General features: G+C 35.8%; 1 protein-coding gene across 4 annotated transcripts in view; it reads right to left on the minus strand.

Moving 5' to 3' along the window:
• The window catches only part of RNF13 (ring finger protein 13), a 159,149-nt gene that overhangs the window by 91,010 nt on the left and 51,854 nt on the right, over positions 1–16,285 (minus strand). For all 4 annotated transcript variants that reach the window (XM_031663680.1, XM_031663682.1, XM_003894959.3 and 1 more), the window contains exon 4: positions 8,147–8,272. In XM_031663680.1, the coding sequence (XP_031519540.1) occupies positions 8,147–8,272 (126 nt within the window). The remainder of the gene's footprint in view (positions 1–8,146; positions 8,273–16,285) is intronic.

Here is a 16,285-nt window from a genome sequence, read left to right on the forward strand (position 1 = left end):
TAGGAATTTCACAAGTAACACAGGAACTCCCATTGCACTTGAAAAGTATCTGTGATGGAGCAATTACAGTAAGAATTTTGATGTCTAGCGCCACCCAGTGACAGATCTCTGAGTATACTCCTCCATTACTGCCTGTTAATTGCTTCCGGTATTGTACGCACTGTACTAAAATCTCAGTACACAGAACTGTAGAAAATATACGCTCTACTCCCAAGAATCTGAAATTAGAAAAGACATTCCCATGGGTTTTTTAGTTTAGGATCAGGCTAGAGGTAATGAAAATAGTATAATGGAGCAAAAAGAAAGAATTAGAAAATACACAGTATTGCTAGAATTTGTTCTGGCCTTACAAAGAGCCTTTCCCATTGCAAGCTATTATAAACACAAAATAAAAAAGGAGTAACTTTAATGAGCAATCACTTTATGGTATACTTAACATCACTTTATTTAAAACATTTGAAATCAATGTAAAAATAGCCCAAATAAAGAGCTTTCTCATTATGAAAATCAGCTCGTTTAACATAATCTGTAGATGGAATAAAATCTTGAAGATAAAGAATTACCAGGCCAGATGCAATGGTTCACATCTGTAATCTCAGCACTTTGGAAGGCCAAGGTGAAAGGATCAATTAAGCCCAGGAGCTTCGGACCATTCTGAGCAACATGGCAAGATCCCCTCTCAACAAAACAAAACAAATTAGCTAGGCATGGTGGAGGGTGCCTATAGTCCTAGCTACTTGGGAGGCTGAGGTGGGAGGATTGCCTGAGCCTAGGAGGTCAAGGCTGCAGTGAGCCATGTTCATGCCACTGCACTCCAGCCCAGGCAACAGTATAAGACCCTGTCTCAAAAAAAAAAAAAAAAATTACCTGATAACAAGGTCTTTAATGAAGTCTGATTAAAGTGATATATTAGAAAGCAACAGGTCTCTCTTAACCTAAGTATTGAGTACACAGAAATTCATTTTACTATTATTTAAATTGCACATATACACATTATGGATACTTTTACTGTGTATGCTATGTTTCAAAACACAAAAAGGTGAGAAGTCAAAAATGAAAAAGAAAACAGCATAACACAGATACTGAATGGTTTTGGAGCATGGCCTCTTCTAACTAGTTATAAATTGGGTTTTTGCAGTTCTAGCAATGTGACACAACCAGATCTTCACTTTACTGTCTACCTTCTAAGGATTCCCTAAAGAAAACACACTCTTAACTCTGCTTCTAAATCTTTCCAAGTGCAAAATGGAAAAGTTCTCCGAGAACTGATTTTCTCTTCCTTCAGCATAGCCAACACAAAGCAACAATAAATTAATCATCAGCCTGGACACAAAATACCCTTTCTCCCCACCCAGATGTCTGGTAGAGGAGAAAAAGTACTTATTCTATACGGGAAGAAAATGAAATAAATTAATGAGAGACACAGAGAATAGAGATAATTCTCAAAATCTAGCTATGATCATCTTTTTGAGTCCAAAGAAATAAGAAGAAATTAAGAAGCAGAATCTCTTTCTCAAGTGATCAAAGCAATGCAGATGAGAATGCAGCAATAGATCTGAGGATTCAGATGTGAATATAAATCGTTAATTTTATCTATTGGATAAAAATTCCTGGGAACCTTGCAGTATTGAATAATCAATTATTAAAATAAGGTCCAGAATTGTAGCAAGCAATCCTGCCAATATTACATTCTCCATTTCAACATTGTTCTTTTCTGCATATTATTTTAGGACTACTGCAGGCCATGTTGGGAAGAGCTACTCCTCAGAAGAGAATATCAGGCTCTTATGACATTTTAACTCTCATTAATATTATAGTTCAGTGATATAAAACTATCTTTCTCTCTTTCTTTAGATCCCTTACCTAGACATTGTTCACTGATAGTATATCTGAGTAATCTGAATCTCTTGATTTTAATACATTTCATTGCTTGAGTCCAAAATAAAGCAATAAGTCTCTTGAAAAGTATATGGTCTAGCATTCTGATATCTGTGATTAAAGGATACCCATGTAAAACTTCTGAAGCAAAAGACTGTTTGGGGAAGAGATATATAAATAAAGTTACTGGCATTACATTGCTTCATTAGATTAGAATAAAGCACATGTAAATTAACATTTTTCAGCTTTTTTCATTCATGAAAGATTAACTTCCTGGTAAAAGAAGGGAATTTTGCTTTGTTGTTTTAATACTGAATAAATTTATGTACAAAGAAACCTAATCATGAAAATGCAAGTATATTTAACAATTAAAGGGTGGAAGAAATGAATGAACGAACAAATGAATGAATGAATTAGTAGCACAAAGCTGTTTGATTGAACCATATATGGATAGAACTGTTTCCATCCATCAAGTATCCTTGAATATGCTCCTTTAGTGGAATCTTTTAAACATGATTCTGAAGTAGATTAATAACAAGTGTTATAAACCACTTTATAGAAATATATAAATTATGAAAAATTAAATGATATTAAATGACTTTCAGGTAATTTGCAGAGTTTAATTTCTACTTAAGGTCATATCTACTTGCTTACTACTACTGAAACAGTAGCGCAGAGTATGTGCAGAGTATGTTCTGGGGACGACAAGTAATGTGTTTGCCTGAAGGCCTGAAAGGGGATAATGAAAGGTAAATCTAGGAAAGAAAACTAGAAGGCCACTTTCTGAGATAACAAAAAATCACCAAAAAAACAAAAAAAAAAAGAAAAAAAGTTATTACAATATGATCAAATAATCCCAAAAATGTTTATGGTAATTTTAAAAAATTCTATAAACATTGAGAACTAAAGAAAAATATCTGTGAGATAAACAAATATCTAGACTTAGAAATAATTCCAAAAGCATTAAGTGAAATGAACATGAAGCAAATGGAAAGCTCCTGTGATATTGTTTAGGCTCTAATCTATTCACATTTTATTATAAGCCCTTAAAGTTTTTAAAGTAAATCACTTTGCAAATATTTATTATTCATCTACCAATGTCATATAATGCATTAGGCACTAGCACTACAGAATCTAAAACATGATTTTTTTCTCTCACAGAGAGAAACAGAGACTGATGTGGGATTAAACAGTATATAAAAGATACGGGCCAGGTGTGGTAGCTCACTCCTGTAATCCCTGCACTTTGAGAGGAAGAGGCGGGTGGATCACCTGAGGCCAGGGGTTCAAGACTAGCCTGGCCAATATGATGAAATCCCATCTCTATCAAAAACACAAAAAATTAGCTGGGCATGGTGGCACGCACCTGTAATCCCAGCTACTCAGGAGGCTGAGGCAGGAGAATTGCTTGAACCTGGGAGGCAGAGGTTGCAATGAGCCGAGACCGTGCTACCGTACTCCAGCCTGGGCAATAAGAGCAAAACTCCATCTCAGGGAAAAAAAAAAAAAAAAAAAAAAGATAGGATGAGTTCTACCTTGAAGAAAATCAGGAAGGGTTTCAGACAGGACATAGTTTATCTTAGATCTAAAATAAAGTCAGATTGGCCAGACAGACAAGTAGAAGGAGGACATGCCAGATGGAGGACATGACAGAAACTAAGACAGAGTGGGAGACACTGCTCAGCACATATGGGGACTTGTAAATTCTTATGAGGTGGGAGGAGTGGCAAAGTAGAGATGAAACTTGAGAGAGAGGCAGAAGTCAGGTAAAGTATCCCAGTTAAGTTCTGTATTTGTATCCCAGTTAAGTTTTATAAAAGCCACATTACAGCAGAAAATAGCTCTGAAGAGACCCAACATATTCCTTATCATCTACAATCCAAATGTACCTCCATTCATGCCAAAAAAAAATGGGGTGTGGGAAGGGAGAATAATATCTAAGTCCTTTCGGCCTTGATAACTGGCCTAGATGGCTTTGCAGCTGCATTTTTCAAAAATACTCATTCACACATAAGATAGAATAAGATTCAGCACACACGGCTGAATAAAGTGCGTATGTTGCACCATTTCTGTTTACCAGTGTTCCCTAAAGTCCAGCTAAAATACAGTAAATTCGCTACTCAGAGAAATTGGTGACTTGCCATTATATCCAAGTAATGAAAGCATCTGGTACTGAAATGACAATGGGCAGATTTTTTTTTATAACTTATCTTTATTCAGTTATAGATACAGAAAATTGTATAGCTCTGAAAGTTCAATGTTAAATGATTATTTTAATGGCCTTTCAATTACTAGGTATTTTTACAGATTTTTTTTAAAGTCGTATTTCTCACTGGGACGCCAATTCAAGCCTTCTGAGAAACGTCTCCCTCAGAATGCTTCAAAGTCAACTTTCTAATTAAAAGATTTAATATAGCCTTAATTTATTTGCCAAAGTGCCAACAATGTTTTTTAATCTCAAATGCTCACCAAAAACTAACATTTCCAAACAATTATGTTTTGTCACAGTAAAGAACAGCATCATACAAAGACAAAATAGCACTGTTTTGCTTTTCCTCTAAAGAGCTGTATTTTTCAGAGGATACAGTTTTTGTCAGTATAAGTGATTACTTTTAGAATAAGTACCTGACATGTAATCAATAGTTCTTCTTACTGGCTTTTTGGATATTCTACATATTCAAACATTCATTCTGAGCATGGGTTTTGCTGCACCTCCTCAAGGTAAGACAGATTAAAAGGTTCATATGTGTTTCTCTCAACAGAAGATAAAAAATTAAAACAATGGCTCTCTTTATTTGGAAAGCAATTCCCTTTCCTCCAGGAATTGTTAATTGCATTTCCGCTGCCTCTGTGGTTATCTTTGAGTCACAAATCACTTGGGATGGTTTATATGAAGAAAATATGCCATTTTAAAAACTATAACATATATTCCACTTATTCATTTCCCTTTAAAGAAGAAGAAAAGTGTACGTTTATTTAATCTTTTTTAAAAAAAAACTAAAAGAACTGTAAAAATCCTGAAATGCCCACCAACATTAATCATCTGAAATATCTCGATAAATTTTTATTCCTCGTTTCTTTTCTCTTTGTGGTCTAAAACAAAGAGTTCCTTTCTCCAAGGAAAACTTTAAAAGATAGAGCCAATTCTCCTTTGTCTGAGATAATTTGTATGTCACTTTGGATAAGAGGCATGCCAAAATATAACCCTGCACTACCATCAATTGTAGTATTATGTATGAAGCTGAATTAAGTTTTCCTCAGTACTCAGTCCTAGTAAGCTATGTAATAAATAAGGAAATATATCATTTTCTAACTATTTTAAGCCAATGCATCATAGAGAATTGTGGATATACACGAATGAACCATTATTGATTATCTACAGGAGATATTTATCAGCAATTCTGAAAAGAAGTATTATACATATTAACATTGATGACCAAATTCCACAACACACTTAATATAAAACTGTATATAACCATTTTGGAAGCTCATTAAATGCAGTCAGAGATTTCTGATATGAAAAGTACAGTTAATAAGGCTAACAGCTTATCCATCAGTAACCACCCTAGAAAGGAAATTTTCTTTAGGGTGCGATTCCAGTTGTTTTTCCAGTAACCATAATGACTTTATCCTTACCCAGTCACACTACCTTGACAGGTGATGCATAATTCTTACTACTACAAATTTATGAAACATACTTTCCACAATGGTATGATTAAACTGTCTTTATAAGCCAAATTAGAAATTTTATACAACAGCTGACACTGAGTTGCTATATCACATGTGACTTATCAGACAATTTGATTTCCAAAAAGTCAGCAATTTTGCCATCTTTACCCTTATTCTATTTAATTCTAATGGTAAAAAGCACAAAACATCAACAGCTAAGACCCACTGCCTCCTTCCTGTATGCAAGGTGCTGTTGGGGAGGTATTTAACATTGATTAGTTCATGTTATCCTCCCAACAATCCTATGATATAGGGAACATTATAATTCTTATTTTATAGATAAGAAAATTGAGGCACACAGAGGTAAAATAACTTGTCCAAGGTCATACTGCTAATAAATGATAAAGATGAGATTGAAGTATATACACTCTGTTTCCAGACCTTGATTATAATCATTGTGTCTCCCTGTAAACTGATGTTCCAGAAATTTATACAACTCTGACAAAAACAGAAATCATTAGGAATGACATAAGTAAGGAATCTTCAGTCTTAAATGGCCAGAATATACTCCACTGTATATTTGTGGAAGAAAAAATAACCAAGTGAAAGAACATGTACAACAGACTAGAGCCTTATTCATTAAAACTGTGCCTACATGGTAAAGTACAATGAGAATTTTTTTAACATTTCCCTTTCTAACATTAGAATGGCTCAACTGAAACCTTTTTCCATGTTTTTCATATGTACACATTTTTCAAGAATATATTAGACACATAAGCAAAAGGCTATTATAGTTTGATTTAATAAGTCTTTATTGATTGCTTACCATGTACTATAATACAAATTGGATATATAAATATGGTTAAAACATGAATGCTAAACACCATCAATTCACAAATGAGATATATATATATATATTCAATAAAAAGCAATAACAATGTGATAAAACGCAATGAAGGAAGTATTTGCAAAGTGGAAGGGTGGCACATTGAGCTGGAATGGTCTGCACTGCAACAGAGGAAGTAGAAAGAAAAGTAAGGCTTCCTGAGGAGGTAACATCCTCAGCTAGCACATAAGTGATGAGACAGATAAATGGGTGATAAAGATCATTGGAGCAGAGATCTTGGACAGAGAAAATAGTACATGTAAAGGCACAAATGTATGATCAGCATGGCACAGCCAGTTGAGAGAATTCAGGCAGGCGGTATGGCTGCAACATAAAATTCAAGGCAAGCAGTGAAAAGAGATGAGCTGGACTAATGACTAAATCATTAAGCTCCTTTGGAAGTACTCAGACTCATGATGAGGATCCACTAAAGGGACAAGAAGGCTAACAAGTCTACTGTATTCATTCCCGAGTTGTGGTTTCATCTTCAAAAACAGATATTCAGTAACAGTATTTCCCTAATTTTCAAAGTGTACCATCTCCCATCCCTGCCTGTAAAGGAAAGTTATAACAACAACAAAAAAGTATTCTAGTTTCTAACTATCAGACTGTACTGAGTCCACAAATTACAAAGCATAATAGTGCAGTAGACCTTGGGATCAATAGAATTAGTTTACTTTTAATTTCTTAACAGCAAGAAATTAATGAAACATTACAATAACATTTAATTTTAACTGAAGCAATCTCTAATTATTATAGTTTAGTTCTGGATAAAACAGTTAAATGTAAACTATCATAAACAACTCTGAGGAGCAGGAAATCTACTACTTTGACTTCAAACTCTAATCTATTCCCATTTAAAGGCAAGTGAGAGTCTATATTTGGAACTAACATAAAGTAGTAATGATACCTATCATTTACACAGTGCTATACATTTTCAAATTCCTTTGTATTTATTATTTTATTCTTCTCATAAGTTTATTACGGAGGTATCATTTCTTCCATGCAATCAAAATTGCAGAGAAAATTCATGCACAGAGTGACAGGGCGGTTTTTCTTGCTGAACAGACAAATTATCTAAGACCAAGCAACATGAAATAATAGCCCATGTCCTATTCTGGGAGATACATGCAAGACACTATATGACACTCAGCTCTGAGGAAGTCCAGTAACAGTTACATCAAGGTTTATTTTACATAGGCCTCAATGTGGCTCCTTAGCCAATGCTAATCCCAAAACAGACTTTAAAAAACCATACACCTAGAGCAGCACTGGTGATACATGGTGAGGGAGGTGGGTAAACCTCATTTTACTATCTGAAATGCTAGCTTAACACATGTCAGAGAGAAAAAACTTTATACAGGGGCAGATTTAACTTATTACAAAAGACAAACCTCAATGACAATGTAGATACAGGTATAGATGTAGGTTTGAGATTAATACTGGAAGGGTAAAGGCATAAAACTAAAGGCTGAAGTTAAGTTTTCATTCCTACATGAGATCAAGTAAGATTCCACTGTTAAACCACAGTTCAAGATGTCCAACAAATGCCTGAAAATTCTTAGAACCAGTAAAAGTTATTTCTATTCTATGCATCCAGTTTATTTTCAATCTTACTGGATTTTAAATTTTAAATGTTTTCTGAAATAAGGGAGGATTTAAATTAGCTAACTAAACAAATAGGAAACAAAAAATGAAAAAAGAAAACCATACCTTTATATCGAAATTACAATCAAGTCTTCTAATTAGCACGATGAAAGCGCCAGATGAATTGTCTTTTACTGGTGGAGGCACTATGGGTTCACAGGCATTCTCTGGTTTTGAGTTAATCAAAAAACCCTGAAAAAGAATTGGTAAAAATTATCTATCTGTTTCAGTCAATAAATCAATCAACCTACTTCTACAAATATCTTTTCAATTTGTCATGTTTTGCATTATGCTAGATGTATTATTGGGCATCTACAATTGCTCACAATCACAGAACTTCTAAAGCAGCATTTGCTTTCATAAAGCATTTAGTTTTCTAAAGTAAGTTCTATCTTTTGTATTGAAGTTAAAAAATAATAATAAGCAAACGCATGCATAAGCCAATCACCCCAAAGACAACCACTGGTATATTTTCTAACAATATTTGACATTTTCAAACCAAGCAAAGATGTCTTAAAAATTAACTTTCTTTCATGTTAGCAGACAATGAAATGCACATAATAAATACATTTATAGAAATTTATTCTGCAGAAATGCTAGCCTGAGTATGTAAGGTGTATGTGGAAAGACAGTTATTGGTAATTATTATTATTATTATTATTATTATTATTATTATTTGAGACAGAGTCTTCACTCTGTCGCCCAGGCTGGAGTGCAGTGGCGCGATCTCGGCTCACTGCAAGCTCCGCCTCCCAGGTTCACGCCATTCTCCTGCCTCAGTCTCCAAAGTAGCTGGGACTACAGGCGCTCGCCACCACCCCCTTCTAATTTTTTTGTATTTTTAGTAGAGACAGGGTTTCACTGTGTTAGCCAGGATGGTCTCAATCTCCTGACCTCGTGCTCCACTCTCAGCCTCCCAACGTGCTGGGATTACAAGTGTGAGCCACCGCACCCAGCCTCGTACATTATTTTTAATAGCAAAAACTGGAAATCACATATATCCAAAAGACAGCTATTTAAACAATTATAGTATATTTATACAATAGGTAAATAATGCAGCCATTTAAAAAAATGAGGAAGACCTGTACACACTAAACTGAAAAGACGTTCACAAGATAACCATGAATTTAAAAAGTAAACAGCAAGTTGCTTTCAGGAATGCAGGATGGTTTGACATAAGAAAATGTAGTAACAGGCCGGTCGCGGTGACTCACACTTGCAATCCCGGCACTTTGGGAGGCCGAGGCAGATGGATCACCTGAAGTCAGGAGTTCAAGACCAGCCTGGCCAACATGGCAAAACCCCGTCTCTACTAAAAATACAAAAATTAGCCGAGCATGGTGGCACATGCCTGTAGTCCCAGCTACTTGGGAGGCTGAGGCAGGAGAATGGCTTGAATCCAGGAGATGGAGGCTGCAGTGAGTCAAGATTGTGCCACTGCACTCCAGCCTGGGCGACAGAGCGAAACCCCATCTCAGGAAAAAAAAAAAAAAAATCTGGTAACAGATTAAAACAGAAAAATCAAATGACTATCTTAACATATGTAAAAAGTGAATAAACACATAAAAAGATGATCAAATTCATTGATTTCATTTATAAAGGAAGGAGGCAATTAAAGCTATGAGACAATGCCTTAACAACAGTTCTGTATGGTCCCTGAACTGGTCACACTAATCATCTATTCCACAGGATTTGGCAATTTCTCCTCCGTGAAATTATATCGCTGAGCTTGTGATATGGAAAGTGTTTGTACATAACTTGGGTATAAAATGTATCACTCTTTCATTTGCTCATGTAATAGCTCCTCTTCTTAATCCCATAAAGCACCTTTTTTGCAAGGAAGTAAAACTGTGGTCATCCTTCCAATGCTGAATATTTGCTTTATTCTTGTTAAATGTGCACCCTGCTCTGATTGCCTTTCTGCAAACACTTTTTGTTTCAATGCCAAATAACATAGTTTAGGAAATTTTTTCAACACAGTTATTATAGCAATTAAACACAAGCCATATAGGTTGGCTTCCAGTTCCAAAATGGTGATGCAGAAGCAAGCTGGTTTGACTCCCCTACACAGAAAAAGGAAAACAAATATACAGCAATGAGATTATGGCCAGAAATAAGCCAGAACTCAAATATAAGGAGAGATCATTCCCAGGGCCACAGAGAAGTAAAAAAATCTCCCAGCAGACAGAGAATTAGACTTGCACATCCACGATGCCCCTCCCCCCATTTTGCCCAGCACCAACTGCAAGGAAAATTTCCCCTCAACTCACTGTTTCAACTTACTGTAAAAGTAAGACCAAGGTGGAACCAAATTGCCCACTATCTTGGGTTCCCTAGGAGGAGATGTGTCCCTTCCTTAACCCACAGAAAGCATCACAAGTACCTAAAGGGAGAAATATCCATGAGGCAGATAGAGACTAAGAGGGGAAGCAGGACTACAATCCCTAGCCCTATAAAGGAGAGCCCTCCTTTGTAACTCTACCAAAGGAGATGCCAAATCACAGTAGCTATTCAGTAGCACCATACAGTAGGTTTGTCCCACAGGTCCACTGGGCATAAACCTCCACAGCCAGCCTTCCCACACTGCCGAGATATCCCCATTGGGACCTGCCCCTTTGGGAAGGGCAACACTTTGATAATTTACTAGAGCCAAGGTGAACCTAAGCTTAAGGCACCACCTAAAGCCAAAAAGGAGGCAGTAACCTAGCAGTAAACAACCTCTAACCAAACACATCCAATAGAAACCAAAACAAGCCAGACAGAGAAGAACAGAATAAATAACTAATCTTTCAATGCACAGACACAGATATACATCCACAAGAAACAACAGCAAGCAGGGAACCATGATGCCCAAATGGACAAAGCAAGAAACCAATAAGCAACCCTAACAAGATGACAATATGTGAACTTTTTAAGCAAGAATTCAAAATAGCAGTTTTAAGGAAACTCAGTGATCTCCAAGATAACACAGAAAAGAAATTCAGAAATTTATCAGAAAATTTTAACCAAAAAATTGAAATAATTCTGTTTAAACCAAACAAATTTTGGAACTAAGAAATATATCTGCTGACCTGAAAAATTCATTAGAGGCACTCAACATCAGAATGGATCAAGGAGAAGAATCAGCAAAGTCAAAGACAGCCTATTTTTAAATACACAGAAGAGAAAAAAGAAAAGAGTGAAAAGCAATAAAGATCTCCTACAAGATAAAGAAAATTACCTCAAAAGACCAACTCTAAGAATTATAGGTGTTCAAGAAGGAGCTGAGCAAAAGCAAGGTATAGAAAGCTTATTCAAAAATAAAAAATAAAAAACTTTACAAAACTTGAGAAAGATATAAATAACCAGCAACAGGAAGGTGAGAGAACAAACAGATTTGACCCAAATAAGACTACCCCAAGACATACACTAATCAAACTCTCAAAGGTCAAGGACAAAGAGAGGATCCTAAATGCAGCAAGAAAAAAGAAGGAAATAACATACAAAGGAGTTCCAATTCATGTGGCAACAGACTTTTCATTGAAAAACAATACAAGCCAGGAGGAAGTGGAATAACTAGAGAAAGAGAGAGACAGAGAAAGAAAGGAAAGGACAGAAAGGGAAAGGAGAGGGAAGGAGAAGGGAGGGGAAAAAGAGGAGGGGAGGAGAGGAGCAGAGAGAATCACAATGAAGAGGAGCAAAAAGCAAAAAGTGCAGGGAGGGAGGGAGGAAGGAAGGGAGGAAGAAAGGAAACCTATCATCCAAGAATAACCAAATCCAGTAAAGTTATCCTTCAAATATAAGAAACAAAGTTTTTCCCAGATAAACAAAAGCTGAAAGAGTTTACCACCACCAGGCCTGTCTTACAAGAAATGCTAAGGAAAATTATTCAGTCTGAAAGAAAAAAGACTAACGTGCTAAAATAATTAGAAAAAAAAAAATAGTCGAAGGTCTAAAACCCACTGGTAAAATTAAGTACATAGACAAACCCAGAATACTCATACCATAATTGTGGTGTGCAATCCACTCATAACTCCAGTTATGTCCAGAAGACAAATCTATTTAAAACAATTATTTAAAAGAAAGAAAACAAACAAAAAAAATTATAGCTACGGCAACATAGTAAGAGATAGGTAATATAAAAATATGTGAACTGAGACAACTAAAAGCCAAAATGTGAGGGATAGAGTTAAAGTGTAGAATTTTCTTTTTCATTCTCATTTGTTTCTATTCTTTTCTATGTGACTTAAAATGTCACCCTTTAAATAACTTGTTATAAGATGGCTTTGTAAGCCTTATAGTACTGACAATGCAAAAACCTGTAACAGATTCACTAAAAATAAAAAGCAATTAATTAAAAAGCACTATCAGAGAAAATCACTTAACCACAAAGGAAGACAGTAAGAAAGGAAGAGAAAAATTACAATACAAAAAACAATCAACAAAACGGAAGTAAAAGTCTTAACTCATCAATAACACCAAATGTAAACGGAATCCATTCTCCAATTAAAAGGCACAAAATGGCTGGATGGACAAAGAAACAAGACCCAATACTATGCTGCTTACAAAAAAACCACTTCACCTATAAACATATACGTAGTCCAAAAGTGAGGGGTGAAAAATGAAATTCCAGTAGTAGTTACACTTATATCAAATAAAACAGACTACAAATCGTCAAACAGTATAAAAAGAGACAAGGAAGATCAATATATATGATACAAGGGTCAATTCTGCAAGATGATATAACAATTATACCTATTTATGCAACCAATATGAGGCAGCCAAGCATATGCAGCAAACATAAACAGATCCAAAGGGAGAGAGAGACTACAATACAATAATAGTAGGAAACTTTAGCACACCACTTTCGGAAATGTACAGATCACCCAGACAGAAAATCAACGAAGAATCAATAACCTAAAGGTCCTGACATTAACAGAACATCTCACCCAACGGTTACAGAAAAGACATTATTCTTATCAGCACATGTAACATTTTCAGAATATACCTTATCTTAGGCCACAGAACAAGTCTGAAAAATTCAAAAAGTAGCAATCATACCACTATCTTTTCTGGCCACAATAGACTACAATAACAAGAACCTTGGAAACTTCGCAAATGTATGGCAACTAAACAAAATGTTCCTGAATAACCAATGGGTGAATAAAGAAATTAAGAAAAGAAATTTAAAATTTCCTGAAACAAATGAAAATGAAACTACCACATACCAAAATATATGGATACAGCAAAAGCAGTACTAAGAGGGAAGTTTATAGTAATAAACGTGTCAGAGGTGTCTGAACCAGAGCAACTCCATCTTGGATAGGAGCTGGGCAAAAAATGAGACTGAGACCTACTAAGCTGCACTCCCAGATGGTTAAAGCATTCTAAGTCACAGAATGAGATAAGAGGTCAGAAGAAGACACAGGTCATAAAGACCTTGCTCATAAAATAGGTTACAGTAAAGAAGTCAGCTAAAATCCACCAAAACCAAGATGGTGACGAGAGTGACCTCTGGTCTTCCTCACTGCTACGCTCCCACCAGTGCCATGACACTTTACAAACGCCATGGCAACTTCAAGAAGTTACCTATATGGTCTAAAAAGGGGAGGCATAAATAATCCACCCCTTGTTTAGCATATCACCAAGAAATAATCATAAAAATGGGCAACCAGCAGCCCTCCAGGCTGTTCTGTCTATGGAGTAGTCATTCTTTTATTCCTTTACTTTCTTAATCAACTTGCTTTCACTTTGCACTGCAGACTCATCCTGAATTCTTTCTTGTATGAGATCCAAGGACCCTCTCTTGGGGTCTGGATCAGGATCGCTTTTCTGTAACACCACTAGTGCCATGACAGCTTACAGATGTCATGACAACATCAGGAAATTACCCTATATGGTCTAAAAAGGGAAGACAGAAACAATCCCACCCCTTGTTTAGCATATTATCAAGAAATAATCATATAAATGGCCAACCAGGAACCCTCCGGGCTGCTCTGTCTATGGAGTAGCCATTCTTTTATTCCATCACTTTCCTAATAAACTTGCTTTCACTTTACTCTATGGACTCACCCTGAATTCTTTCTTGCACGAGATCCAAGAACCCTCTCTTGGGGTCTAGATCGGGACCCCTTTCCTGTAACAAATGCTTATATCAAAAAAGCATAAAGATTTCAAATAAACCACCTAACAATGAACCTCAAGGAACGAGAAAAACAACACCAAATGAAACCCAAAATTAGTAGACAGAAAGAAAGATCATCTATTCCAATTTTTTGGTATACAAAAAAATGGGAAGATTGGAAGCAGATTGCTTGAGTTCATTAGCTTGAGACCACCTGGACAACACGGTGAAACCCTATCTCTACAAAAAATATAAAAATTAGCTGGCTGTGGTGGTGCATGCCTGTAGTCCCAACTACTCGGGAGGCTAAAGTGGGAGGACTGCTTCAGCCCAGGAGTGGAAGGCTGCAGTGAGCCGAGATCACACCATTGCACTTCACCTTGGGAAACAGAGTGAGATCCTCTCTCTCAAAAAAACCAAGCAGGAGGGTATAGGGCTGATCAATGAATAAGACAGTTTTTGAGGTTGTATCTTAAATGTTCCTGCTTTTACTACTAATGTTGATGATTATTACAACAAACATAATGTCTGTTTTATATATATATATATATAAATATCTAGAAAGAAGTTTCATGAATGTGTTGAAAGGGTTAGCTCCTTTGTACAGGCTCCAGTCTACTGTAACCATTGATAAGTACCACTTCTGCAGACAGCCAGAAAAGACACTTTTATCTTATGGAGATGCTTGTTTTTATTTATTTTTTTTATTTCTTAGATCACACAGGTTAAGGAGAAATATACTCCAAATGCCTAGTTTTTCTTCTCTTGGTTTTGGAATTTGGGTTGTTCCATCTAAATACAATATATCTTATTAAACATCCACTATACCTTTCTTTATATCATCAGAATAACCTGATTGCAAATAAAATTTCATTTACATATAAATTAATAAATATCTTCTTCCAAAGTTTACTACTTCAAATTAATCTGCAGACATAAAGAGTTTGCTAGTGACCTTGCCGTTAAAAGAAAAAAGGAGGGAGGATGGCAACAAATCAGTGTCCAGAATAAAGCTAGGAAACAAGATCAATAATTTCTTTTTTATTTGAATTGATATGGAGAGATTTAAGCAAAGGGAAATCATAAAAGATGCAGCTGACATTCTTTTTGTCTTTATCAAATTTAGTTCTTAATAACAATAGCATAACTGCAAACATTTAATGACTGTAACCTTCAGTTTTATTTTACTTAACACAGTACCGATTTATTAGGATTTTGATTTTATGATATTCCAGCTCTACGAAGAAAAGATCATCTGGTGTGTGCCTCTCATTTGGTACACACAGATACTGTGTGTTCACTCAATGGATATAATACCTTGACATTTCAGAAAACAAAATGAATGTGCGCTCTGGAGGACAATGCCTTTTAATTGATATGTTACTGTCTTTGTGTGTTTGCATTGCTATAAAGGAATACCTGAGGCTGGGTAATTTGTAAAGAGGTTTATTTGGCTCATAGTTCTGCAGGCTATACAAGAAAACACACACACATGCACACACACAAAAGGCATGGCACCAGCATCTGTTTCTGATGGCCTGCTTCCACTCATGCAAGGTGGAAGGTGAAGGGGAGCCTGTGTGAGAAGAGATCACATGATGAGAGAGGAGAAGAGAAGTGCCAGACTCTTGAAAAACTAGCTCGCACAGGAACTAAGAGTAAGAATTCATTCACTGTGGCAGAAGTCACCAAGCCATTCATGAGGGATCCACTTCCCTGACCCAAACATCCTCCCATTGGGCCTTACCTCCAACACTAGGGATCAGATTTCGACATAAGGATCAAATATCCAAACAATGGTAGTTAAATTCACACTAATACTACAATCACATTATCATTCTATTAAAAAAAAAAAAAAAATTCCATTCAAACATTGCCATTCTAGCTACATGCAACAAAATAGTTTCTCTAAAAACAAGAATTTTAAGTGGATTGTGCTTACACTAGCAATGCATGTCCTCTACAATTGCCACATAATCAGTACAACCCAGTAAAGAAGATTTATGCATAATTCATATTCTATAGTATTTGACAAATCCTATAAAAACATAAAGAGGTTAAATGTAATAACTACAGAATTCTTAACAAAATCGTTGACAGAA

The sequence above is a fragment of the Papio anubis genome, chromosome 2, assembly GCF_008728515.1.
Source record: "Papio anubis isolate 15944 chromosome 2, Panubis1.0, whole genome shotgun sequence".
Lineage (NCBI taxonomy): Eukaryota > Metazoa > Chordata > Mammalia > Primates > Cercopithecidae > Papio > Papio anubis.